We start from the raw sequence: 26,767 nt of genomic DNA, 5'->3' as shown, positions 1-26,767 counted from the left end.
CATCTTTGGCCTGGGGGAGGAAACCCCCACAGCACGGGGAGAACATGCACACAAGGCAGCGGCGACTGTATGTATTCGTACAAGTGCGTTAATATAAACAATAAATTTGTAATACAGCTGCTGCTCCAATTGGAGCTGCTTTTTATAGAAAACAAATAATTGACACCTTCTGACCAATCAGAGATGAGAGATTTTAACAGAGATATTACAGTATACCCTGGGGAATTTCTTGTTGGTCGCAGTACCTACAAGTACCAACGCTTCTGTGAATTGGAAACAACTACCACCATGCTTCAGTTTTTTTTATACCGGAACATGTACGCAACATTTAAGTGGCATAAAAACCAACAATGCTCAAATAACAAATATCCATTTCATAGTAATGACAAAGTGTAACACATAAGCAGGTTATTTTAATTAATTTAAACATTTAAACATTTTGAAGTGTGAAGTGATTGACAAGTTGAAGATTATCATTACTCGAGTATAGTTCTAGTTGTTCTTTGCAATAGATATTGAACCTGAAAAGCATACAATATTGTCACAGTATTATACTGTATTAATCTGCCTACACAGAACGTATTGAGAACGTATCCAGAACGTATCCGAGATGATATTTTGATGTCTTGGTGATGGTATTAGGTGAATCTTATTACCCCATGTCTAGACAAGCAAAGGATATTGTATTATCATTGCCACTGTTTTATTTATCAGTTAACTAGCACCACTCGTAAATGGAATGGTGTTAAAATACACTATGCATATTGCAAATGTTCTTAAATTAAAAAAAAAAAAAAAGAGGAAAATTAAAGAGTGACCAATATGCACAAAAGACTAACAGAAATAATGGCAGTCAGAGTCAAAATATGAGTAGTGACAAAAAAATAGGAGGGGGGGGGGGTGTAGTACAGGGGGGAACCATTTAAAATCAACCATTCTTTTGGTCCAAGCATTTACTTGCGACAGTATGGTCAGACAACAAACCTTGAAAAGGAGCCTTTCCGATTATTGCAGATGGACTGAAGTGTATCAAAGTTTATATCGGGCAAGAGCAGCCCTGCTCCAGTGCACCACAATGGTAATAACAAGAATAACAAGCGGGAGCGGGAACCTCTGGACCTTTCCTGTTGCTCCTGGAATGTAACAGTCCGCTTTGACCGGACCCAGGACAGAGCCCTGAAGCACACCACTTTACAATCCTCCATTATCGAACTAGAACAAGAGAAATTATGTCTGTGGACACTAGACATGACCGCAGAACACGGGTACTTCCTGGTTTTGTATTTTTTTTAAAAACAAACAGAAAAAAACCCTTAGGTGGCATTTACGGACAGTAACTCTGGAAGACAGCCATAAAAAAAAAAAAAAAAAAAAAAAAAAAAAAAAAAAAAAAGACAGAAAAGAAAGTGGACAGATCTCATGTGGAATGCGCGCACACTGGAATGTGATGGATAGCTGTACACAATAAATATATGCTCATGTTCGGTGTAGGTTCTAGTTCAAGAAGAACATGGGGTTCTATGCTAAACAAAAGAACAAGAATTTTTTTTTTTTTTTTTTACAGCTCATCATTTTGCTAATGCAGACCTGCTCGTTTAAAGTCCAGGCCTTAAATTCCCTGCTCGAAATCACGACAAAGCTTCTCGTGGAATGTTCCATTTGGCGTGCTCTTGAACGAGCCGTATAGCTAAACCCTGCGGGACGGAAAATCTCCTGCGGGCGCTAATGAAGCTGCGCTCGTTCGGATTGCATTGGCATCATGCTTTCCAAAAAAAAAAAAAAAAAAAAAAAAAGATAAATTACAACAAAAAAAAGTAGCTGAACATCACGTGTATGCTAACTAGCTAACTAGTAGTTCAGTGGGTTTTTTTTGTTTGAGTCGCACCTGCAAAAGTGGTGTGTTAATTATAATCCGATAAAAGTGCCACCCGAGGGTTTCGAAGCACAACTACCAATTGTTTTTTTTGTGGGGGGTGGGGACCTTGGCAGATGGCATGGAATTCAACTTCGCCTTTTCAACACTACTTTAAAATGAATTGACCAAGGCAGCTTTCCTTCACATAAATAACAAAATGTAATGTACATTCTTAAAACAGTAAGGAAAAAAAAAGTATCCACAGATAATGGCTAACACATCTAATGTGACTAGTACACGAACAGCACTACATACATACACGGAGACGTGGCGTTTCACCACACCCAGAGTCCATTCTGGAGAGTCTTATTTTTGATTATCACGCTTTGATCCCTGTTGTACGTGAATATACTTACAAGTTTAGACAGGTTTTTTTTTTTTTGGGACAAAATCTTTTCCTTTATAACAGAGCTTTGAAAAGAATCAAGGCAATAATGATGAAATCGAGAAGAATACAGTAACTAATCAAGTGGCTGATCCTGTGCTAGCAAGGAAATCGAGTTCGTGTGTCAAGTGCCAGGTTTGGTTTCGTCTCCGAGACCATGTTTGTGTACATGTATGTGTGTGTGTGTGTGTGTGTGTATAGACAGGCAGCTTTGTGATGGACTGATTGGAGAGCCTTCGAAGGCTTTTAAGGCCCCTGAAGGGACCCGTGGTCCATTTCAAGGGTATGAGGGAGCCCCTGAAGAGAACGGAGGTCAGGTGTCGTCATCTGTGTCCTCAATCAGGACTTTGGTGTCTCGCAATTTCGATCTGAGCAGGAAAGAAAAAAAAGAATACTTGGCATGAGACAATAGTATTGATATAATAATAATAATAATAATAATAAAGTGAGGTAGAGTGTGGTACATATGGCTTCCCAAAATATAATCAGTCGCCTAACCCATATCAGGTACTTATACAAACTCTGTAAACACGCCCTTGAAGTTTTCGTTAATGGACGTAGTCTTAGTTTGTCGTGCGAGTTTTAGATCGAATTCCACATGAAATAAAACCCTCCCATTAATATGTGTATAAATACACAGGTGATGCTCGTACTGGGAGGCGAGGCGAGGTCGTTTCAGTGACATGCTGTAGCTCCTCTTCCAGCTCTTCTTCCCCTGCCGGTTCCTGACGCCGTCCTCCTGGTCCATCATCTGCTCCAGCAGCGTCTGGTCGTCGGCGTTCAGCGGCGCCACCGAGATGTCTCGCACTGCTCGGAACTCGCCGCAGTTGTTCAGGTGCTCATTCTCCAGACGGAAAAAGTTCCACACAAAGCGTCTGGTGATGACAGGTATGAGCGAAAAGTCAGCAATTGTTTGTTTCCGCTACGAGACGTTTCCACTCAATACGTCTAACCGCAACCCGCGTCGGGGGTTCCTCAAACATTCTACGTAACATGCAGTAGTGCTTCTCACCTGAAGACCTCCAGCGGCGCAAGAATGGTGGCCAAAATGTCGCCAATAAATGGGTCTGAAGTCAGTACCCCAAGTGAGAGAGGAATGGTCCAGGCAAAGCGCAACATCACGTCTTCTAATATGGCACAATAATAGTAAGCCTGTAGTGAAACAAAAGTAAAAGCATTTAGAGGAGAAAATGTTGCTTCTAAGATCTTCACGCTGTACTACTACACACTAAAGAATACGTCAAACTAGCACTTATATTATATATTCTAGTCATATTCCAAGCGAAATAAATAAACGCGTCTACACGAACGAATCGCTGTAAATAAAGTGTTTGGCTTACTTTCTGCGGGTAGACGATCTCCTCGCGGAGAAGCGCGTTCTCCCCGGCGTTGCGGTCGAACAGACCCCAGTCCATCTTCAGGTCCCAGATGAGCGTGTAACAGGAGTTAATTATCGAGCAGGCGATCAGCAGGTAGAAGAAAATGTCCGTATCGGAATGCGTATCGGCTGAAGAAGAGCATCAGATCAAATCATCGTCGAATAATAATAATAATAATAATAATAATAATAATAATAATAATAATAATAATAATAATAACAACAACAACAATAATAATAATAATAATAATAATACGTGCAATTTCTCGGGGTGTTACAAAGCTCTGACACCGTTTCTTGTCTAATGTGACACGTCTAGATGAAGCGCTACCTTTGTGGGTCTTGTACAGCGCTGCGAACGTCACCACGAAGAAGGTGGTCGAGTATTTGCCGGCATTGACCAAGTGAGGGAAGGCGCGCTTAGTGTCTCTGTAACGCCTCAGGCACTGCACGAAGCGGAACCAGGCGGGCAGACACTGGATGATGGCGCGCACGCCGTACAAATACGTGTTGCATGTGTTACCTAAAGGATTGGCAGAAGATCGAAGAAACGAATAAAGCAACGAATAGAACCAGAGAAATATGCATCATCGGTGTCATCCGTCAATATAATCAATCGACTTCAGGCCTTACCACTATTAATCTCAAGCTTATCGTAGGACTTCAGCCAGTCCAGCTCCACGCTGTAGAAGCAGATCAGGTACTCCAGGTCCATGAGGACAACCGCCAGCGAGTTGAGCTGGTCGGCCAGCCAGAAATCAGCAAAGCCCACTCTGTGGAATGGCGCAGTGACCACTCGGAACTGAGAGGAACAGGAGAAAGATGAGAATGACAATAGCAATACCATAAACGTAAGTCTTGATTTGCTAACGTGAGCCGCAGTCAATGAACTGAACTCACTGTGCTCTTTACATAAACACTCCCTTTTTTGAACCTTCCTTTCAATTGAACTGCTTCATGAAGTTTCAAATGTATAAATGAAACTCTCTCATTCACTCCAATTTTGGAGCTCGTTTTTTGTTTTAAAACATTTACACGCGACGACACACCCGCAGAGTGGTTCAGGCTCTTACCAGCAGCTTGAGGAGCCAGAAGCGGGATTTGTAGTAGCACGTCTTGAAGGGGTTGATGAGGAAAAGCAGGAAGAAGCCGTAGAGTGCCAGAGGACAAGCCTGAATTGGGATCTTTAAGGAATCAGAAAACAGGCAGGACAAAATGCTGACACACCACATCATGCCGAGAAAGCCTGCGATCTGCATTAAAAAAAAAAAAGCAGAGGGAAGAAACGACAAAGCACAAAGTCAGCACAATGAAGTTGTTATACGTAATAAAACACATGCAGTGTTTATAAAACAAAACGATCGTTTTATAAAATTAATTATCGTAGCTAAGCTCTTTGACTGGTGGAGGAAAGTGAAAAGTGGGCATTAACTGTAACTATAAATGGATAAAAACTACATGTCGTTCTTGGGGGAGAAAAAAAAGGAAGCTGTGGTATAAAAGAAATAAAACGCTTCAGGACCTGTACTGTTCTTGGCAGCAGCAGTGACTCCACCTTAGCCGTCAGTCGTTTTCACGTCCCCAAAGAGATTTATTCCTACGTGTAAACTCACCTCGAACAGGTGCTGGTGCGAGAGGTTGTTGCGAGGGTTCAGCTCGAAGATGAGCACGTGATTGACGCCCGCCTGCCTCCAGCCATACGTGTTGATGCCCAACAGGAAGAGGAACTCGATGAGCAGGAAGCCTCCGCGGTAGATCCGCACCAGCGGCCACACGCTTGAGGAGATTTCTGAAGATTGCAACTTTTTTGCTATGCCTTTATATGTAGAAAGGGGAAAAAAAAAAAAAAAAGTCTTCATTTAGACATTAGAAGAGCTACGGGATGTTTACGCTTTCTCTCTGATCACAACGTCAAGATTCGAAAGATATTAAAATTTTCCTACTTGAGAGGTTATAAGAGCCGTACCTGTGATGCTGATGGTGACTATTAATACGATAAAGACTCCACAGTAAAGTCCGACTCTAAACGTGGTCCACGCCGGCGCAGGCTGAAACGGAAAAAAGAAAAACGGAAAGAAGTTTGTGTCACTAGCTGACACAAACAGACAAAGCAGAAGCAAACACCCAAAACCGGTCTGTTCAAACTGTTTTAGGAGCAGAAATCTGATGTCTTTTTGTCAGCCACAGTGATGTCAGTGATGTTTTACGGCATGGATCTCTCACCTGTGCTGCACCTAAAGGAGGCACTCGCAGCCTCTTCATGGCTTTCTGTCGGTCGCCGCCTTCCAATTCAGTCGTGACCAGGGCCTGGAGGAATAAAAAGGAAGAATCACAGACACGTTCGTATCTTGGCTTGTTTTGCTCTATTCCAACAGTTCAGTACTTACTATAGTTTTGGGGTTTTTTTTGTTTTGTTTTAATTTCACGGTGCAATATCGTCCAGTCATGAACCATCTTAACCCTCTTCTGTTCTCATACCTCTGTCTCAGAAATGAGCTGAGTGATCTTCTTGCAGGTGTAGAAGGGCGCCACCTCGACGTGAGCGACCCGCCAGTCTGCCCCTCGCACCGTCTCGAAGATCTTGTCGTGCTTCTTCAGAATCTTCCGGAAACCGGTGAAGTTCAGGTTCTGTAGGAAAGGTGGGGGAAGGGGGGGTGGAAGACGTTTCACGCTTTACAAAAAGGAAAAAAATGGATGCTGGTGGGCACCAAAAAAAAAAAAAAAAAAAAGACATTATAAAAAAAAAACGAAAGAGTTTGAAAATAAAATGCACGGATCCACAAGCAGGCAAAACGTTACAAGCTGCTTATACTCTGAGATAATAACCGAGATTAAAAGGTGGTGTTTGTGAGGTGTGACCTGGTAGTTCTGCAGCAGGATGAGGCTGAGGTAGAACTCGCTGAAGGCCAGCTGCAGGTCCTTGATGTTGCGGTGTTTGCAGCGCTCCTGCTGGGACAGGTGGAAGACGGCGCGGCGGCGAGCCCGCAGGCCCGGGGCTCGACTGCTTTCGCGCTGGGCGTCCAGAGACGACTGCAGCTCATTCTGCAACGTGGCGAAGCGTCGCTGAGCCTCGGCCAGTTTCTCTGCACGAGGGCAGATGTAAAGACAAAAAAATGTAAAATTACCTTTGGAAAAGAACGACGGACTGATGAATTAGATGCTGAATGTAAAAACTAGTAGACAGGAATTCTGATTTTTAGCAGCACGACATTGTATTTGTGGTCAGATTGTGTTTTTGGATACGTTCTGTGGCTAGCTATGTAGTTAGTTATAAGGCACTTCATTAGGTACATCTACCCAGGTCTATTGACATTATTGTACATAGAAACTGATTATATATGGCCCACAAGTGTAGCTATAAAGTAAAGAAAGTAGAAGCTAAGACCCTTCTGGTCTGTGTCTGTGAGAAAGAATGTTCTGGATCACAATGTACCGTGTTTAACATTTATGCACCTGAATAAAACGTGTTGATTTTGGCCAGCTCCTTCTCGCATGTTTGGAAGAACTTCTCCTCGAACTTGGCGTAGTATCTCTTAACCGTGTCTTCGTCCGTGACTAGAGACAGACACAGAGACAAACAAGAGACAGAACGCGAGCGTGAGAACGAGTAGGTGACGAATGGCGACGGGGATTAAAATCTTCTCCCTCCCGTTTCGGTCCAAACGTTTCGGGTTTGTACATATTTGTGAGCTTGCCCATTTGGAGCTGCGATGTAAGCAGCCTGTCTTCTCCGAGAATGAGTGTGTGTGTGTAACGCTGCTTCCATAGTTACGCAGGCAAACATGGCACAGTGGGAAACATCGCCGGGGGAATTCTCTAACTGTAACGAACATCTCTGAGCTACAAACCACCCGGCAGTGGTAATATTGTGGTTGCATTATATCAATATGGGACCGTACTATTAATATCATCATCAACATAGTAAACATCATAGTAAAGAACTTTCTAAGGGCCTGAACGCTGTTGACTGTAAACACCATGTTGCCAGAGAGATGCACGTGAGCGAATTGTGCCTCGAGGGACAGAAAAGTCGAGAGCAAGGCCCACGTCCAGACGGCCAGGTGCTGAATCACTGTCTGCACGAGTGACTAAGTGTCGAAGTCGCACACTAAAAAGGAGTCAGTCTGAAGATTCCGGTTTGACGTGGGGGGAGGGAGGAAAAAAAAAGTAGCCGACACTGTTTCAGCCCTAATGTCAAGACTAAACCAAATCTCATAATACAAACATAATATAAAGTATAAACTGATTATTAAAATTGTTAGTGTTCGGTAAAGCGGTAGCTGTTACAGCTACGAGGCGAAATCGTAGTTTTCTTGTTCTAATACGTTATTGTTTCTATAGTAACTGCCAATCGACAAGTCGACATTGAATAATAAAAACAAAAATGGAACTGCGCAAAATTTCACCTCGAAACAAAAACACGCTTAATCGGCGCTTAAGTGCAATGACGTAAAATTTCACGTCATTTAAAGGAATAGTTTTGCTGATCGCTAAGAAAGTAGTTGCTAAGCACAAATGCAACAGCCTGTTAAAAGTTAGCGATTTTTCCGTAAAATAAAAGTTTGGCAAAATAGCTAAAGTCTTATTTTTAAATGACAGAAACATGGAATCCGAGTACGCGTGTGTTGATTTCGACACGACAATAAACGATGACTCGGGTTGATCGAGTACATCTGCGATAAGGAGAAACCTGAGTAAATTTAATGTCTATCTACTAACTGTTCCTACTCATCGTGTAGGCAAATCTTTTTTTTTGTTCCCCCTGATAAGACCTAAGCACACAGAACTGCAGAGCGAAGTGTGCACCCGCTCAAAGAGGCATGCCAACTTATCAAGGCGGCCTTATCGGTAAAGCTCGTTATCGCTGATAAGGAACGTACGTAAACAGCCTGGGTAAACAAACTGAGGGTGGAATAATTGGCCAGGTAAAGTGATAGTTACCCTCTTAGCACGTCCACTAAGAGTGCAGTGAGGTTGCGTGAATGGGTGGTGAGCTCCTTGCAACAGACAACGAATCGGTCCAGGTCCATTTCAGCAACAGCTTCCAAACAACAATAAACAACCTGTTTTTACTTCCTAATTTTTTGTCTTACTAAATGGCGATTTTCGTGGAACTTATACTCAACACTGATTCTTCGGTTCATTCATTCTTCAGGATTTAAATGTATGTATAGCATAAGTTATTTATGACTCACCATAAATGACTAAATAGCTTCTTTTTTTTTTTTGTTGCCTTTTGCCTCATCAACCCCTTACCCCAAGAGAGTGTGTAATTTGAAATACAATAAAGAAAATAAACTGTTAAAAATAATAATAATAATAATAATAATAATAATAAGGCACATTAATAAGTGTTATTAAAGTCTCGTCGTTAAGTTTAAAGCAAAAAAGGCAGAAAAAAGAAAGAAAAAAATTATGAATGCCATTTAATTAAGTTTCATCATTATGACTTGAAGCAAAAAGTTTAAAAAAAGAGTTACATTTAATTTTTACTGTACAAAAAGGCCAAGGAATATATATATATATATATATATATATATATATATATATATATATATATATATATATATATATATATATATATATATATATATATATATATATATATATATATTTTTTTTTTTTTTTTTTTAAATGAAGGATATTTAAGTTTCATAACTATGTTCAAAGCAAAAAAAAAAAAGACAAAACAGCTTTATTTCAAAATGTCAGTTAAAATCAGACCAATTGGTACAGACAACAAACTAATGATACACGTAACTGCTCCTACAATATATGGCCAAAAGTATGTGGACACCTACCACCACACCATTGCAGCAATAAAGACTCCACATGTGGGTTTGATGGTCAAGTGTTCGCATACTTCCGGTCACAATAGTGTATTTTGAGCTGAAAAGACAATGTTTTCTCAATGTAAGTGACAAGTTAGTTTTGTTTTGCAGCATCAAGCCTCTTCCTGCGAGGTGGAAGATGCTTGGAGGTATGAGAACCCTCCTGAAAGTATCCTTTAATTACTAGGTTTTCAAAATGACCCGAGGTCACTAATTAACGACTCCAAAAAAAAGTCCGCAAATCTGAACTTGCTACTGCTACTTGAGTGCCAGTTAAATGCAATTAAAACAGTTATTTGCAGTAAGCCGTGAGAAATACTGAGCAACTGCAGCTCCAATAGGTTGAATCTGAGTAACAGAAAATACATAGAGATGCAGAAGCAGTAGCGTTCTGGGACATTTACCTAGTCGAAAGATTACACAGGACTTTGTCGAAGCTTCGAAACGTGGCACTAGTCCAAATCAAACACAGCTTGTGATGTTTCTCTCAGCGTTAGAAACAGTGCACCATGGGAACTGAGTTACAGGTTTGGGTAACCCTCTGCGTGAGGCCTGCAACTGGGTCAGTTTGTCTGGACTCGGGTGTGGTGAAGCCCCTGCGGAAACGCACACACAGCTCGATTACCCTAGCGCCGTGCGCCTGGAGCAACTACGTTCTCACACAGCTGGCGCTGCGGGTGAACGGCGAGGTCAGCAAAGGTCTCTGGGAAATGTTTGTGATTTGCTGCAAACCCTGAAGAGCTTCTGAACGAGACACAGTCAACCAGCAGCTCCAGTACTAGCAAGAGTATTAGTTTATTAGTATTAGGATCAATATAATATCACTTTAATTGTTTAAAACAATTTTAAGTATCGCTCCACTCTTGGCTGCAAACCAAACCCTCCCCCCACAGACTCACATGAGGTAACGTTTGGTCCACCAGACAAATTGAGAAACCGCTTATTTTCAGGGTGAAATTTTGAGCACGTGATCTCAGCCGCAGTCTGGCCGACCCAGTCATAATAACGAGCGTAACCTTGCGCCCAAAATTCTCACAATGAGGGGTTGAGGCTGGCAGACGCAGCCACAATCGGTCCCGTCAAGCTAACGTCACCCGGCTGTAGCCGCCGTTACCCTGCTGCTTCATCTTTCCAGGTGCTCGTGTGCTTGAGATCACAATAATCACCGTTAAGTGCACTTAACCAACACCTCTAAAAAGAGCGTACACAGACAGAGAAAGCAGATTACTGTTATTTGCAGATAATTACAACCGACTCGAGCCCACGTCTTTGAGGAAGCCTGAGCTCAGTGTGAGGGGGAGTATAGCTTTCTAGAGGCTCGAACGGAGGGGGGAAAAAAACAAACCAAAAAAAGGCGAGAGCATCACTACAAGAATCTGGGCACGATGCCTGAGAGCGTGTGTGTGTGAGAGAAAGACAGAGTGTGTGTTCAAACTATGCATGTGCCAAGATTATTTAGATCTTCACGTCAAAATAACTAACCGTTATTGAGACCCAAGAGAACATATCTAAACAAACAGCATCATGAAGCCCAACATCCCACACAGCGTCAGTAAGTCCAATAAAAGAACCTTGACTCCACCAAAAGTAAGTGACCAGATAAGGAGATTACTCTAATGGATGCTGCCACCAACATGGTGATGAGCAGTGTTGTGTTGCTGCCAAATGGAGACCTCTGTGCCAAGATCAAAAAGTTACATTTTGGTCTCGTCAGCTCAGAGAAGTTTTTTCCTGCATATTTGTTGGGTCTCCATATTTTGGCAAACTCCAAACTTGAGTTCACATGGCTCGCCACTCTTCCATAAATCCCAGCTTCTTGTAGCTTCTGGGTTCTGGCTGTCCTGTGAACAAGCTTCCCATCCTGGCTGTGAATCTCCTCAGCTCATCCAGAGTTACCCATTGTACTCATGGTACATACGAGTCCCTGTGTAACGCGTAAGCGCACACATCAAACCTGTAATTAAATCTTCTGACCAATCAGAAGCAAGAACTAAACAGTGCTATGGTATAAGTATTGCCTTGGATGAGCTGTCCTTCCTTTTTTCTGCAAACAGTAAAACACAGCTGCAGCTGTTTGCAATGAGCCTGGAAATTATTCCACTTAGGGTAACAATTTTTTTTTTCACTTAGTCGAAATGACTAAGCACATGTTTTGCTCTTCAGCAAGAAAAAAAAGAAAGACAAAAACCATGGTGCAAGTCTTTGGTGTGGGTAGATTTAGATACATGCTTTGAGGATCAGCGTGAACATGTGAATACTGATGCCTTCTCTGCATTCTGTACAGCTTACAGAAGTAAACTTGCAAATAAGCATGTCGTAAACGATGCTGAAAGTCACCGAGAGCTGCAGCTCTGCTGCCAAGAAAATGTCCACTCACTGTTCCTGTGACACAGATAAAGCAGACGGAAATTCCCGGAATAATACTGATCCAGTGAGTCATTTGGTAACGGAATCAGGCTTTCCAGACGTGAATGATGACAAATACGACGTTAATGCCGAATGTAAATAATCAGCTTACTGCGGACAAGGCCAACAACCGAAGATCAAAGCCAGCAGGTGAACAATAATCAAAGTACATGCTGATAATCTGTTAGCCAACCAATACGACATCCTTATCGTGGACAGTGTAAATTGTCTTCGTAAAGGAACGAAACACTTCAGGACACGCTGGTGTAGGAAAAGTAATCTACTCTGGGGTGGCAAGATTAACGCAGCCCATATTACACCACCCTGTCGTGGATTACTTTCCTGCAACAGCACTTTTTCCTATGACTGATCATCGCCCTGAGAATTCCATCCATGCACGGCGGTGGCAGGATCACATGGAGCGTTACAGATGACCTATCCATGTTGATTTTTCCTTATGTTTCAGATTGCTGTCTTTAACAATTTGGAGTTCTTTGTGTAGATAAAATTATAAAAACACGTACGCTTTACCTTTTCTCTCTCTTTTTTTGTTTTTGAGCAAAGCAAATATAATTATAGAGAAGAAGAAATGGAATAAACGGGATTAAGAAATTAAGACTCGTAAGGCCGACCGTCATCCGTCAGTTTAAAAAGAACCTCTTATTGCGCCGTAAGCTGTAATTTAAGGGAGGACTAACATGGCTCAGGCTGAGAGCAACGTGCAGAAGTGCACGTGCAATTAAGAATATGTAGAATGTGTCGTTTCCTTACTCATAACGTCTTTGCTAAATAACATACGTCAGGTTTGATGGTTTAGCATCCAAGACAAAAAAGTGCACATTTTTGTGTATTTTTGGCTGTATGACTTCACCAAGCAAATGAGGATTTATCTGTGCTCATGTTAAAAGGTGTCATAATGTGAAAAAACGTTGACGGGGCTATACGTAGAAGGCTTGATAAAATGGCTTGGTTTCTTACATCCTGTATACATTTTAAGTGCAAGCACATTACACTGAAGATATCAGCGAAGCCTCTCACCGAGCAGAAACGTACTGTACAGTGTAACACTCTGTGCCGAGTTCCTGATGGGAGACGGAAACTGATGTTCCTCCTGTGAGCTGCTTAGCAACCAGGAGAAGTCTCTCTAGGCTTTCGACTGAGATTGTTGTTTCTCAAGGAAAGCTTCCCGAGCCATCAGTGATGCACATCTCCCTTAACCAAAGCTCAAATTCAATTAAAATCTGGAGCTAAACCAGACCCTCATATCGAGTCTGCTTTCGTTTATCCCGTTTGTATAGTATATATGCACAACTGGCTCTACTTTAAATCAGAAAACTCTGCCTTTCCCTGGGATTTAAACTCTCAACCTTCCTAGTGCTGAAATAATGTAAAGTAATAATAAACGCCTTGGTGGGGCTATGGTTCATTATTTTCCTAGAACAGAATGTTCTGAAAAGTTTTATTCCACTCACAGCACAGAAATTCACCAATGATTACTTTCCTTATTTACGGACGAACATACTTTTATTGACTTAGAGTTACTTCCCAGCTTATTGTGACACTCGTACCTTCGCTTTCTCTTGGAGTTAATAAGAGAAAGAAAAGAAAAAGCTTGTTACCAGAAAACTGAACATCCTGAGCAGTTGTTCTTTGTGTAATTTGTGTGTCTATATATGCTGTGTTCTAATTTGTATGACGTGTTGTCCAGTAATTAGGTTGATTATCTGTACACATCTAGTGCAAGTTCTGTGGGCGGAAATGGCTTGTCGATGAGAAAGGTCAGACGAGAACAGCCATGCCGGTTCCAGCGGAGAGGAACTCGAATGACAACTGTGGAGAGCAGAAAAACATCCCGGGACGCACCATACATCAAACGTTGACGTGGATGGATGAGCTACGACAGCGGATGATCACGGAGATCACATTGTTTCCTCATTCTGATGTTTGATGTGAATGGAACCTGTATCGGCATGATTTTATGCACTGAACTGCTGCCACATGATTGGCTGCCTGTTTAACGGCATGAATGAGTGTAAGGTGTGTCGGTGTTCGTAATAAAGGGGTCGGTGAGAGTCTATTCCTGTATTACTGCGTCTGAAAACTTAACGTTCCAGCTTTACCTGCTTTAGTGCTGACACTGGAGACTCCTTCCATAAGTGTTAAGTAAACCTCTGAAAGCTTCAACATATCAAAGATTGTACTTTCCTCAGTTATAATCACAATGTTTTAATTCATTCCTCATTATTACGACAATCTGACCGAGAAAGTGAGAATTCGTCGTCGCTGTTGTGTTGAGCTGTTCAATAAAATGTGTACTGATCTTTAATACCAATACGCTGATATTTACCCTCAATCGACGGAGCCTGGTCCTGGGCGGAATACAGCATCTCCTTAAACGCCTGTGGAAGCAAGAGAAAAAACATAAACGTGAGACACGATTGCCAGCGTTCACGTTACACACCGGCAGGTGGGCGGAGGAATACGGGAACCGAGCCTCGAGACTGGAAATAATTCACTGTGAGGAGAAGAGGAACTGTCTAAAGCTAGACAGATGGAGAGGAAATGGAAGATAATAGCAGTGTTTCATCGCATTTCCATTTGCCCAATGAGACATAACACTCATCCAGAAATCCACACCGAAATAGATATGTTAAAATAACCCAAGAGCTGGAACAAGTACATTGTGTTAAATAATAATGTTACTCTATTGAACTTGGCTAGAGAGGCCTGTGTGCCCATTTTATCCATGAGGACGTTCCATATTCTCAGTGTTAAAAATCTTAATGTCCCTTGAAGACATTTCTACTAGAAATTATGTGTCTTGCAGTATACCGGTTTGCATTCAAAACAAACTGTATAAAAAGTTATTATTTAAAAAAAAAAACCTAACTTGAAAAACTGTCAAGTATTTTAAGAAAAACATTCAGGCCTGCTTCTTGCTTCCAATCAGAAATTTTAATGGTTATAAAACATTAAAAATCTTAGAAAAAGATATCTGAAAAAATATAAAGATGCCCGCAATATCTCAGAAATGTGTACTGTGACAATATTGATCATAATATTTAAATAATATATGTTGAATAATATAAATTACACTAATCAGTGTTAATTCAATTAGAGCGGGTAATCTAATTACAGCATTGCCAACAATGAAAATTCTCGAACGCAAATATTTCCATTGTTAAAAGTTGTGATATGTCATTACTGGGTTACATTTTTAAAAATTTGAAGCTTGACAAATTGACTTCGTTGCTACACAAATAGCAGGTTAGCTAGGAAGGAGGCTAGTTCAACATACACTTATACTAAATACTACACTTAAATCTTAAATACTTAAACCTCAATCACATTGAGAATATTACATTAGCTATTCAAACTTTGTTTCAGGTCAGATTTTGCATCAACCAAAACACATGAACCAAGTTTTGGTTACGTATATTTGGTTATTGCTTGGGTTTATGGTTTAATGATGTTAACTAATGTGTTAAGAGAATCAATATGTAAAGCATTAGCTAATCTAGCAGTTACAACAAAATACAGGAATTTTGGTGCTAAAAGGATGGTCTTTCCTGGTCAACATTCAGGATTAGAACCAGGGCTATTAAATATTTCTCTTTGTTTGGCATTTTCCTCCAGACTTGAGCCCATTTGCACTAAGAAAATGTATTTCCCAAACCTGGGAATGCTTACAAGGACTGAATTGGTCTGAGGTTCACTTCAACTGAATTAGACCTGTAGCAATCAGGCAACGAGTGACTCGATTCCTAGAACTTGTCAAGTTACTTCCTTTTGTAGGTTTCACAATGTTGGTCACATTCTGGTCTGCAAATAAAGCTGTTTTTTTCTCCCCAATAGAGCTCAAAAATCACAGAATTGCACCTTCATATAACCAGGCCCCTTTGACTAAAACTGTAGTATTAAAAAAAAACACAATTTAAATAAGACCTATAAATGAATGCAAGCATTCGATCCTATTTTGTAGAACATTTCTACACGGCAGAATTGGCGTATAGGATTCCTCCATCAATCCAAGGCTCAGAGGGAAATTTGTCTGTGTGTTTAAGAAAGAAAGAAAGAAAGAAAGAAAGAAAAAACAACCTCTGATGACGTCACATCCAGAATAAACCCAGAACTGATCATGAAAACAGACTGGAGATTTATGGCAAATTGTGAAACGCTGTTAATTAGCAGGAAAACCTAACCTGACATTTTGAACTAGGAATTGAGAGACAACAATGATAAACAATAAATTAAAAAAAGTCAGGAAATATCACTGCTTATTAGTTAGATAGCCATCACTGTTAATTTTGCAACGTATAAAACTCTTGCGGTCATGCTGCTATAGGAAAAACAAAAACAAATCAACAATGAAGTACTTTGATGCGGCACGAGGCAAAGATCATTGTTTTCCTATAACGGCACATGACGATGTGCTTTCATTTACCAATGATGACATGATTTGATTAATTAAAGAACTCGTCCTTTTTGCCATGCTTTTGATCAAATTATAGTTACATTTAACATGGTATAAAGCTGTGAAACAAGTTAGTTCCATTAATTTCTTCACCCAAAAAAAAAATCACATTTGTCGTGATCTTGAGAAACCGAAACACAACAAAGACTGGAGACTCCTTCTATAAAATGTAAATGTTAATAAATGTTTCCTCATAAGCTTTTTATTGTACAATTATGGATTTTTCTTTGTTAAATAACAACACGTTTTTATAATGCGGAGCATCCTCCATTTAAAAAAAGAAAAGAAAAAAAAAAGCCCCTGTTACTTTAGAAACGGTAATAGATTAGTACACCGGCATTAATATGAACTTGTATAAATTTGCCTTCCTGCCGGAACTACTGTCCAACCTTCTGCTACAGAAAATAAAACACCCGTCCCATCAGAATTCAAGAATTCGACAATGCCGTGATGCAACACCAAATCTGATCGTAGATCAGAAAACTGCAAACTAAACCTATGTACCTACTTATCTATCTCCACTTCACCCGGAGACAACATGCTGATGCGCTGTATTTTCTTATCAGCTAATTCCTGCACTGCTTGCTTTCATATCCTTGTGTCTTCCGTGGTAGCGAACTTGGTCAGAGGTCGACTCTTACTGTGAGGAGGGATGAGTGGAAAGGCGATATTTTGACTTGATTATCCGCAATCAATAATGCCATCAGAATCCTGCTGAATCGGCCTGATGTCACGACACAAGGCAGCAGAGCTAATGAGATCTAAAGTAGAGTTTAGTGATCTGAAAACTTGTTTGCTTTAGAATGTTATCGTTTCTATAGCGAAAACTCGAAATAATTCACAAGGACAAAAACAATCTAAGGATCAACAAACAAAAACTATATAGCTGATTTGGAAAGGGTTTCTCTAAGGACGTGTTTTGTTTAACGTGTATGGAGGGAGTCTCCAGTTTCAGTGTTTTGTAATAGTACGCTTTCCTCCACAGGAAAGTCTTCAGGACAGAGGATTTTCGGTTTCTCGGTAACATGACAAGCTCCTGAAATTTCTCACTACTGAAGACTTACTCCATGGCAGAAATGTTACCTCACTGACATTGGAGACTCCTTCCATAAATGTTAATCATCTCCTTACCATATCAAAAGTTTTGTATTTTTAAAAAAAATTATTTGGAAAAGCAATGACCGTAGAAACTAACATTAAAACAAGTGCGTTAATATAAACCTGCGATTTGCCTTGTAGCTGGAACTAGCGTCAGAACTGCCGACCAATCAGAATCGAGAACTCAACAGCGCTGTGATATTCACTAATTGTATGTCCTGCACCACATTCAGAACCTTCTAAGGTTTGTTTCTCATTAAAAACGAATACAAATAATAATCCACTCATAAGTCAGATTTGGCCTGTTAACAGAAACCAGGGTTCTGCTGGTGCCAAGTTCATGGTGTCCATTGTTTTTATTTATTTATTTTGTGTTTGTGTGTGCACATGCGTTTTCTGATTTTCCTGCCCGGCTGGGGAACTCTGTAAACCGACACCTTAGTTACAAGTGCAGGGAAGGTCAGTGGGAACATGGGAATGCAGGTTTCTTGTTGCCGTTTCTGATGTTTAGTGTAAGCTTTTATGTAAGAGTCTGCCACGGGTGCCAGGAACAACTCCGTTTAAATAAGGGAAATTGCAAAAAAAAAAAAATCTGCATTGCTACGATAACACAAAACAGGTGTACAAAATACCACCATCATATTGTTATCAAGGACACTTGACACAAATACAGTAGCGGGTTTATTAGACAGGCCTTTTCTTAAATGGCATATTTGGTCACCGTTTGTGCTGCTGAAATAAAAGCCATCCCATTCAGAAAGGACTGTACAGATAATATTTTGTGGGGGAAAAAAATTTATGGGAGCATCACAAATATATTTCGCAAGAATGAGATTGGTGTAGAAGTGCGGTGGTGGTAGCATTACAGTGAACAAGCTCTCCCTTTGGAATTGCTGATTTTCTACACGTTTATACTGCAAATGCAAAAATATCTGCTATTTAGTATTTAATCAGACTTGGTAAGGCTGCACAATTAATTGACTATCGCTCTCGATTACGATTTTTGACGACCCACGATTACATAAACATGATCGACTGCGATATTGACATTTAAAGTTCGTCCTCCGCTACTAGAAAACTCTGCAGAACAAATCAAGCGCTTCCTAAACTTACAGCCAATCACCATAGAGCAGCACAGGGATGACGTCATTTTGTAATGCCAAACCCCGGAAACAAGTTAGCATTTCGGTTCCATCGTCCCGAAGTCAATGTGTTTTTTGAATTTTGGTTAAAAGCCTGAAATAAGGTCTGTGGTGAACACAAGCTCAAAATATTTTTACGTTTTATCCTACGATATAAAATACACCAGTAAAACCCCACGCGTGAGGATTTTTTAAAAAAGCGTTTACGTGTATTGAAAAAGGCGACTGTTAAACGCCATCACGCCAAACTGGAAAAAAACTTTGCAGATAAACTGGTTCAGGCATTCTGTGCGCAATTCCCACAAAAAAAAAACAAAACAAAACAAAACAAAAAGAAAACGTGGATGACCCACAGAGTAAACCTGAATTATGGAGAATGTTTTAAAATCACGTTTTGAAAAGTTGTCGGAAGCTTGCTGATGGTGACGCTGAAGTCGAGCGACCGTGGTGTAGTTTGTTTATAGCGTATGGTTAGCTTTTTATTTCTGGGGATTGTGTTTAGGCTTCAAACTTCATAAAAGTTGTGTTCATTTGTGACAATGATCTTGATGGACAAAACGGGTTAGTATTGTAAACTTTGGGTGATCACAGAGCTTATTTTTTTGCAATAATCCAAAAGCCTATGGGAAAATCCTATTGGGTTTTTGTCGAGGGAACCAGTGTGATTCTAACTTCTGGGTTTCGGTACAAAATGGCGTCATCCCTGCACCGCTCTATTTGGTGATTTGTCTGCATCTCTCCTCCTGTAAACACTGTTATTGCCTTTTCTGCATTCGCCTGAACTGTTTTCATTTAGTTGCAAATTGTTATATTGTACGCATATTTTCATTCGATTGGTTTTACTCATCCTATATTTCGGGTACAATTTTATTTATATTTTGCTTCTACGAGATGAAGCACTTTAATGACCAGTCTAATTTGATGCAAAGATTTGTACATTAGCAGGAATGTAGCACAACACGGAGATGAAAGCAGCGGTCTGTTTATTTAAATGTGAAAGTGCAATAAAAATATGCTGTCCTTAAAATTTATGAATAATCATGATAAATAATCGTTATCTCAATATTGATCAAAATAATCATGATTATCATTTTGGCCATAATCGTGCAGCCCTCAGACTTGGGTGGCTAGACTGCAGTGCATCCCCGAGTTAAAAAGAAACCAGCGATATATTAACGGATGGTTAAGTCATTAGTGATGGTAATGTTTTAATTCTTCTGCCGACGGTTACTCAAAGCCACTGGAAAATCAGGTCTGAGCGAGACGGCGCACATAGCACTGACTCACTCATCTCATTCATTCATTTCATACGTTTAGTCTGGGTTTGTTTAGGAACTGGGAATTTAAGTCAGTGCATGATATTAATATTTTTATTTCTAACTGCAAACCAGGCATGCGGTCATTTAGAAATTCTGAATGAAAAGCAACGTCAACTAAATCGTATTTATCTAGATCCCTTTTAGTTTATACGCTATTTTAGTACATCGTGTTAGTTAGTCACTCTACAGTAGATCTCTTGAGCAAATATGTGAAGTTCACATTACTTCACTAAGTCATTAAAGTCTAATTCAGTAGGGCATTTAAGATTTCATTGTAGATAGTCTGTAAAGTTAGACACTATATAGTTATCAGTTTATACAGTCTGTAAAGTTTGACAATATTTTAGTTGGTTACATTATTTAGTTTGTAAAATTGACCTTTATCTTAGTAGCTCATTTTAGTTCATCTGTAAAGTCAGATACTGTCATTTTTGTTAGTCTGTAAATTTGGACACTATTTTAGTAGGTTATTTTAGAAGTCGGTAAAGCTAGACACTATTTTAGTAGGTTATTTTAGATAGTCTGTAAAGGTAGACACTATTTAGTAGGTTATTTTAAATAGTCGGTAAAGTTGGACACTATTTTAGTAGGTTATTTTAGATAGTCTGTAAAGTTAGACACTATTTTAGTAGGTTATTTTAGATAGTCTGTAAAGTTAGACACTATTTTAGTAAGTTATTTTAGATAGTCTGTAAAGTTAGACACTATTTTAGTAGGTTATTTTAGATAGTCTGTAAAGGTAGAACCTATTTAGTAGGTTATTTTAAATAGTCGGTAAAGTTGGACACTATTTTAGTAAGTTATTTTAGATAGTCTGTAAAGTTAGACACTATTTTAGTAGGTTATTTTAGTTAGTCTGTAAAGCTTGCCACCATTTCAGAAGTACTCCAGTATAACCTTCATGGTATAAATATTTTCTTCAAATTACACCGCCACACATTTACACCCCTACTAAGTGTTTTCCTCTGTGAGAGACATGACAGCAGGTTTGGAGATAGCAATAATCTCATTACCCATAGGCCATTAAACCCGAAGGTGCCTGAGCATGCTCAAGCCACCATCACCCATCTAGGACCCGCCTCCACTTACTCTGCAAGTGTCTCGTACACACCCACGCAAAATAATTCAATGTCGCCTTGTGCGACTCTTTAAAATCCTGTGTCAACATGTTGGTGGACGAGTACCGTTCGGGAAGCTAAACCGATACAAAAGACGAGGACGACGACATAAACAGGTGGCACACGCAGTTGTGAATCGTCTTCGGTCTGAACTGGCATTTAAAATGTACAGCAACAAAGTCACATTGATATGAATTCAGGCTGCAGAAAGACCAAGCACACAGACTTGCTGTAGTGAAGAGGAAACATGCTGTCCTAGTGCCCTAGGAAGAGTAGATTAGGTTTATCTAAACATTGGATTAATCATTACTCATGCATGTGCATGCTAGGCAGATTTTTCGACCCCAGGAGAGCAGGTGCAATTCTAATCCACCATCATCTTCTGGAAACAAGCAAATCTTTATAAAAAAACTAAACAAAACAACAACAACAAAAAAAAAAACACCATGGCGTACCAAATAAAAACATTCATTTCAGTTGCACTTTGTCTTCGAGTACCACTGCATTAACAAACAACGCAGTTCAATTAAACGTCAAAATAATATTGTTGTAAATAATAAAATAATCTTGTGAACAAACTGAATTGTTGTCATGGCGACAAAATGATGCATGAACGGTCTTAGAGCCACTGCCATATCGGTTCTCAAGAGGACAAGGTTTTAAATCATGTAAACGGAAACAAATTAACAGACAACTAAATAAGACATAGCTTTGGAATGAACCGCTACAGCACGAAAGTTTGTGCGCCCTATCATTTGTAGGTGGAAACATGTAAAAGGTACCATACAACCTACATCTATTGTTATTTAACATTTAACTGTTCTTACTTCACAACTGAGAAATACACAGAGGCCACTTTTTGTGCTTTACAGTGTTAATTTTTCCCCCCTTAATAAGTCACTTACGGTTGTTTGGGGTTTTTTAAGGGTCCAAGCACTGAAGTTGCAGTAGTCCTATAGTACATAGACAGACATCTAGATTTCATTCCTCCCGTTTAACAACTCTAGGAGGAAATATAGACCGCCTGATTTAAGGGTTAAGCAAGATTATTATTTTTTAATTCCCATACGACTGAGATATTACACCTGTCTACGTCTTTCAGCTCGTAATTATGTTGCACGGTGCTGACGTGAACAGTCGTACAATACAGCCAAGATGTACGTTATGCAGTCACACCTCAGACGTACTTTACTGAAAATGTCTATGTAGTACAATGTCTTACATATGTTACATTAAGTGGGTATTAAGTCGTAGAGCCCTGTACATTTACACTAATAAAACACGTTTAAGCTGTACATTAACACGAATAAGACGCGTTGTAGTCGTAGAGCGTGGTACATTAACACGAATAAGACGCGTTGTAGTCGTAGAGTGTGGTACATTAACACGAATAAGACGCGTTGTAGTCGTAGACCGTGGTTCATTAACACTAATAAGACGCGTTGTAGTCACACAGCGTGGTACATTTACGCTAATAAGACACGTTTAAGCTGTGCATTAACACTAATAAGACGCGTTGTAGTCGAAGAGCGCTGTACATTAACACTAATAAGACACATTTAAGCTGTACAATAACACTACTAAGACGCGTTGTAGTCGAAGAGCTCTGTACATTAACACTAATAAGACACATTTAAGCTGTACAATAACACTAATAAGACACGTTGTAGTCGTAGAGCGTGGTACATTAACACTAATAAGACACGTTTAAGCTGTGCATTAACACTAATAAGACGCATTGTAGTCGAAGAGCGCTGTACATTAACACTAATAAGACGCGTTGTAGTCGAAAAGCGCTGTACATTAACACTAATAAGACACATTTAAGCTGTACAATAACACTAATAAGACGCGTTGCAGTCGTAGAGCGTGGTACATTAACACTAATAAGACACGTTTAAGCTGTGCATTAGCACTAATAAGATGCGTTGTAGTCGTAGAGCCCTGTACATTAACACTAATAAGACACGTTTAATAAGACGCGTTGTAGTCGTAAAGCGTGGTACATTAACACGAATAAGACATGTATAAGCTGTACATTAACACTAATAAGACGCGTTGTAGTCGAAGAGCGCTGTTCATTTGCACTAATAAAACACGTTTAAGCTGTACATTTACACTAATAAGACGCACTGAAGTCGTAGAGTGTGGTACATTAACACGAATAAGACACGTTTAAGTCATAGAGCCCTGTACATTTACACTAATAAGACGCGTTGTAGTCGTAGAGCCCTGTACATTAACACTAATAAGACATGTTTAAGCTGTACATTAACACTAATAAGACGCGTTGTAGTCGTAGAGCCCTGTACATTAACACTAATAAGACGCGTTGTAGTCGTAGAGCCCTGTACATTTACACTAATAAGACGCGTTGTAGTCGTAGAGCCCTGTACATTTACACTAATAAGACGCGTTGTAGTCGTAGAGTGTGGTACATAAACACTAATAAGACATGTTTAAGCTGTACATTAACACTAATAAGACGCGTTGTAGTCGTAGAGCCCTGTACATTTACACTAATAAGACGCGTTGTAGTCGTAGAGCCCTGTACATTTACACTAATAAGACGCGTTGTAGTCGTAGAGCCCTGTACATTTACACTAATAAGACGCGTTGTAGTCGTAGAGCCCTGTACATTTACACTAATAAGACGCGTTGTAGTCGTAGAGTGTGGTACATAAACACAAATAAGACATGTTTAAGCTGTACATTAACACTAATAAGACGCGTTGTAGTCGTAGAGTGTGGTACATAAACACAAATAAGACAGGTTTAAGTCGGAGAGCCCTGTACATTAACACGAATAAGACAGGTTTAAGTCGGAGAGCCCTGTACATTAACACGAATAAGACAGGTTTAAGTCGGAGAGCCCTGTACATTAACACGAATAAGACACGTTTAAGTCATAGAGCCCTGTACATTAACACGAATAAGACAGGTTTAAGTCGGAGAGCCCTGTACATTAACACGAATAAGACACGTTGTAGTCGTAGAGCCCTGTACATTAACACGAATAAGACACGTTTAAGTCATAGAGCCCTGTACATTAACACGAATAAGACAGGTTTAAGTCGGAGAGCCCTGTACATTAACACGAATAAGACACGTTTAAGTCGTAGAGCCCTGTACATTAACACGAATAAGACAGGTTTAAGTCGGAGAGCCCTGTACATTAACACGAATAAGACACGTTTAAGTCGTACACTAGCACAGTGCTAAGTCGTACACCGCTATAGACTGATGTATGCTAGCTAATGTTAGCTAACCGCATTACCTGAATGTGTGTGTATATATATATATATAGATATAGCGTAGCTTTAAAACGCATCGGGGATTTGTTTGTTTGTTTGTTTGCTTGCTTGTTTCGTCTCGCTAGCGTTAGCACGAGCTCTCACCTCATACTGGATGTACTGTTTCCTCCACTCCGGAGTGATGTGAGCCGCCAAATGCTCGGTAAATTTCATCCTTGCGATTTATCGACGCGCTCCTTCAGCAGGTCGCTGTCTGAAATCATCGGCGGTTGATTGGGGGGATAAAAAAGAGAGAGAGGAGAAGAAGAAAAAGAAGAGGAAGAAAAATAGCTACGGTCGCTTTTCACAATCCAGTCCCCGCTCCGCAGAATACCCAACACGGCACGCGCCACAATCGGACATGATTTTATTGCGTTTTAAATAAAAAATAAAAAAACATCGCCATGTTTATTTGAATTGAAGTTAAATTAATAATCTCTACCGAGCTGCTACCATCAGCGAGCCCGTTTGCACATTGACAATTCGTGTATGTTTTCCGTTCTAAAAAAGCCCCGGCAGCCGCTGAGGGCCGCATCCCTAATAACGTTGTTTTGTATACGTAGTGAACTGCGTAGGGCGTAAACGCGGTTGTGTCACGCGCCCATCGGGGAGCCAATTCTAGAGTGTAAAGGCTATTTGGAACGCAGCCGTTGCTGCTGGATTATACACGTCACAGCGCGTCAGATACACGGAGGGGGGAGGGTGTTTACGAAACAGAGTCGATACATTCAGATTATTCACAACAACAGTATAAAAATTGCATTTTGTTTTGACACATAACTTTTTAAAATTATTATTATTTTATTTTTTATTTTTAAATTTTACTAACGTTTTTACGTCAGAAGAAAGATTTTTCATTACTTATGAGGGCCAGGAATGATACAAAAAAATAAAGTACAAAATTGTGTATCGTTGTAAAAAATGTTTTGTGGAATTTTATTTCAGACACACTCTGTAGACTGGGGTAATTCTTCACATTTAGGATGAAGACATATTTGCTTGGTTGTGTTCTTATAATAATGTCGCTACCATGCGCTTTATTTACCTGGTTTTAAACTAATCACTTGGACAATAAACAGAAATATTCTCCTCCTATTGCTGTAATCATAAAGACCGTACCTGTGTTCAAGCTTGATTATCTGGCTTCTGACACATCGTTGTCTCTAAGAGAGAAAGAAAAAATGGGCAGAAACACACCACCTAGACCTAAATCTGTATTGTATTGTATTTAAGGAATAAATAAATAAATAAAAACACTTGAGAGTGTACTGTTATAGGAAAATAATCCACACAGTGTGGTGATGAAGCACAAGAGTTACTGTTAGCAAGTTTTACTATAACAACACATCCTGCAGTGCTTTATTCCTCCTATACTACAGCAATCTGCAAAGGATTGTGATTTTTATTCCATTAAAGAATGTCATGCTAGACAGTTAGCTTAAAGCTTGTCTTAACTGTTTTTTACATTAGCCTTAAAGCAACCTCTAGTGCAACATGGGGTAAGGAGAAAAGCTTGTTTAAGTCAACCTATTCATTTAACCATTTTTGACAACTTTTATATATATATATATATATATATATATATATATATATATATATATATATATATATATATATATATATATACAGGAATTAATATAAAAAGGTGCCTCAGACACTCATTGAAGTCATGTTGAGCCGCCTGTTGTCCACGTTACCTCACACTGTCGTGAAGAACCGTCGAGGTTGTTGTTTTCCAACCTCAATGCTGACACTGCACACAGCATTACCCTTACATAATAGTTTGCCCTGTTTGAACTTTCAGTACTCGTTCTGTACTTCACCTTCCTGGCATTTCCTTCTTGATTTTTTTTTAAAATGCACTTAACGGTTGTTAGTGTCAGTTTTAAATGAATAGCTTGGAGAAGAAGAAAAAAATGATACAGTTTTTCCACTTTACCCCCAAATGTATTTGATTAGCCAAGGCTTGTTTGTGTTGGATCAGTTGAGTCTGTACAGTTGAAAAATTGCGTTTACTGATCTGATCAGTTGGATCCAGTTTGCCCAAATTGATGTGAAACCTGACTTCACCAATTACCAGGGTTTTTATGGGTTCAAAAGATTGAGGTGTTGGAAGTATAGTTTTGTTTGTTTTCTATATAATAATGTTCATGCTTGTTATTTAGTTGTTTGTTTGTATTTGTTTAATAATTTATTTATTTTGTTCTTTGGTTTGTTATTTGTTTGTCTGGTTGGTTGGTTGTATATTATTTGTTTGGTTGGTTGGTTGGTTGTTTTTTTGGTTGTTTGTTAGTTTGTTTGATTTGTTGTTTTTGCATTTGTTTGGTCGTTTTTTTGTATGTTTGTTTGTTTGTTTGTTTGTTTTTTGTTTGTTTGTTTGATTTGTTGTTTTTGTTTGGATTGTTGTT

At 39.6% G+C, this 26,767-nt stretch overlaps 1 protein-coding gene across 2 annotated transcripts; it reads right to left on the bottom strand.

The window, feature by feature from the left end:
* Positions 1-393: 393 nt before the first annotated feature.
* xpr1b (xenotropic and polytropic retrovirus receptor 1b) lies at positions 394-24,878 on the bottom strand. 2 transcript variants are annotated; one of them, XM_017472295.3, is made up of 15 exons: positions 24,465-24,878; positions 14,263-14,314; positions 7,132-7,233; positions 6,538-6,761; positions 6,157-6,306; positions 5,902-5,985; positions 5,645-5,726; positions 5,292-5,494; positions 4,752-4,931; positions 4,312-4,480; positions 4,010-4,201; positions 3,641-3,807; positions 3,313-3,452; positions 2,954-3,175; positions 394-2,668 (listed from the first exon to the last, which is right to left on the bottom strand). In XM_017472295.3, the coding sequence occupies exons 1-15, from the start codon at positions 24,531-24,533 to the stop codon at positions 2,614-2,616; spliced, it is 2,091 nt and encodes a 696-aa protein (XP_017327784.1). In that variant the 5' UTR covers positions 24,534-24,878; the 3' UTR covers positions 394-2,613. The 2 variants fall into 2 exon arrangements, with proteins under 2 accessions (XP_017327784.1, XP_047012630.1); XM_047156674.2 differs by lacking the exon at positions 7,132-7,233.
* Between the last annotated feature and the right edge of the window lie 1,889 nt (positions 24,879-26,767).

Source organism: Ictalurus punctatus, chromosome 7, assembly GCF_001660625.3.
Source record: "Ictalurus punctatus breed USDA103 chromosome 7, Coco_2.0, whole genome shotgun sequence".
NCBI lineage: Eukaryota > Metazoa > Chordata > Actinopteri > Siluriformes > Ictaluridae > Ictalurus > Ictalurus punctatus.
The sequence above is the reverse complement of the archived record's forward strand: the minus strand, read 5'-3'. Positions and strand labels throughout refer to the sequence as shown.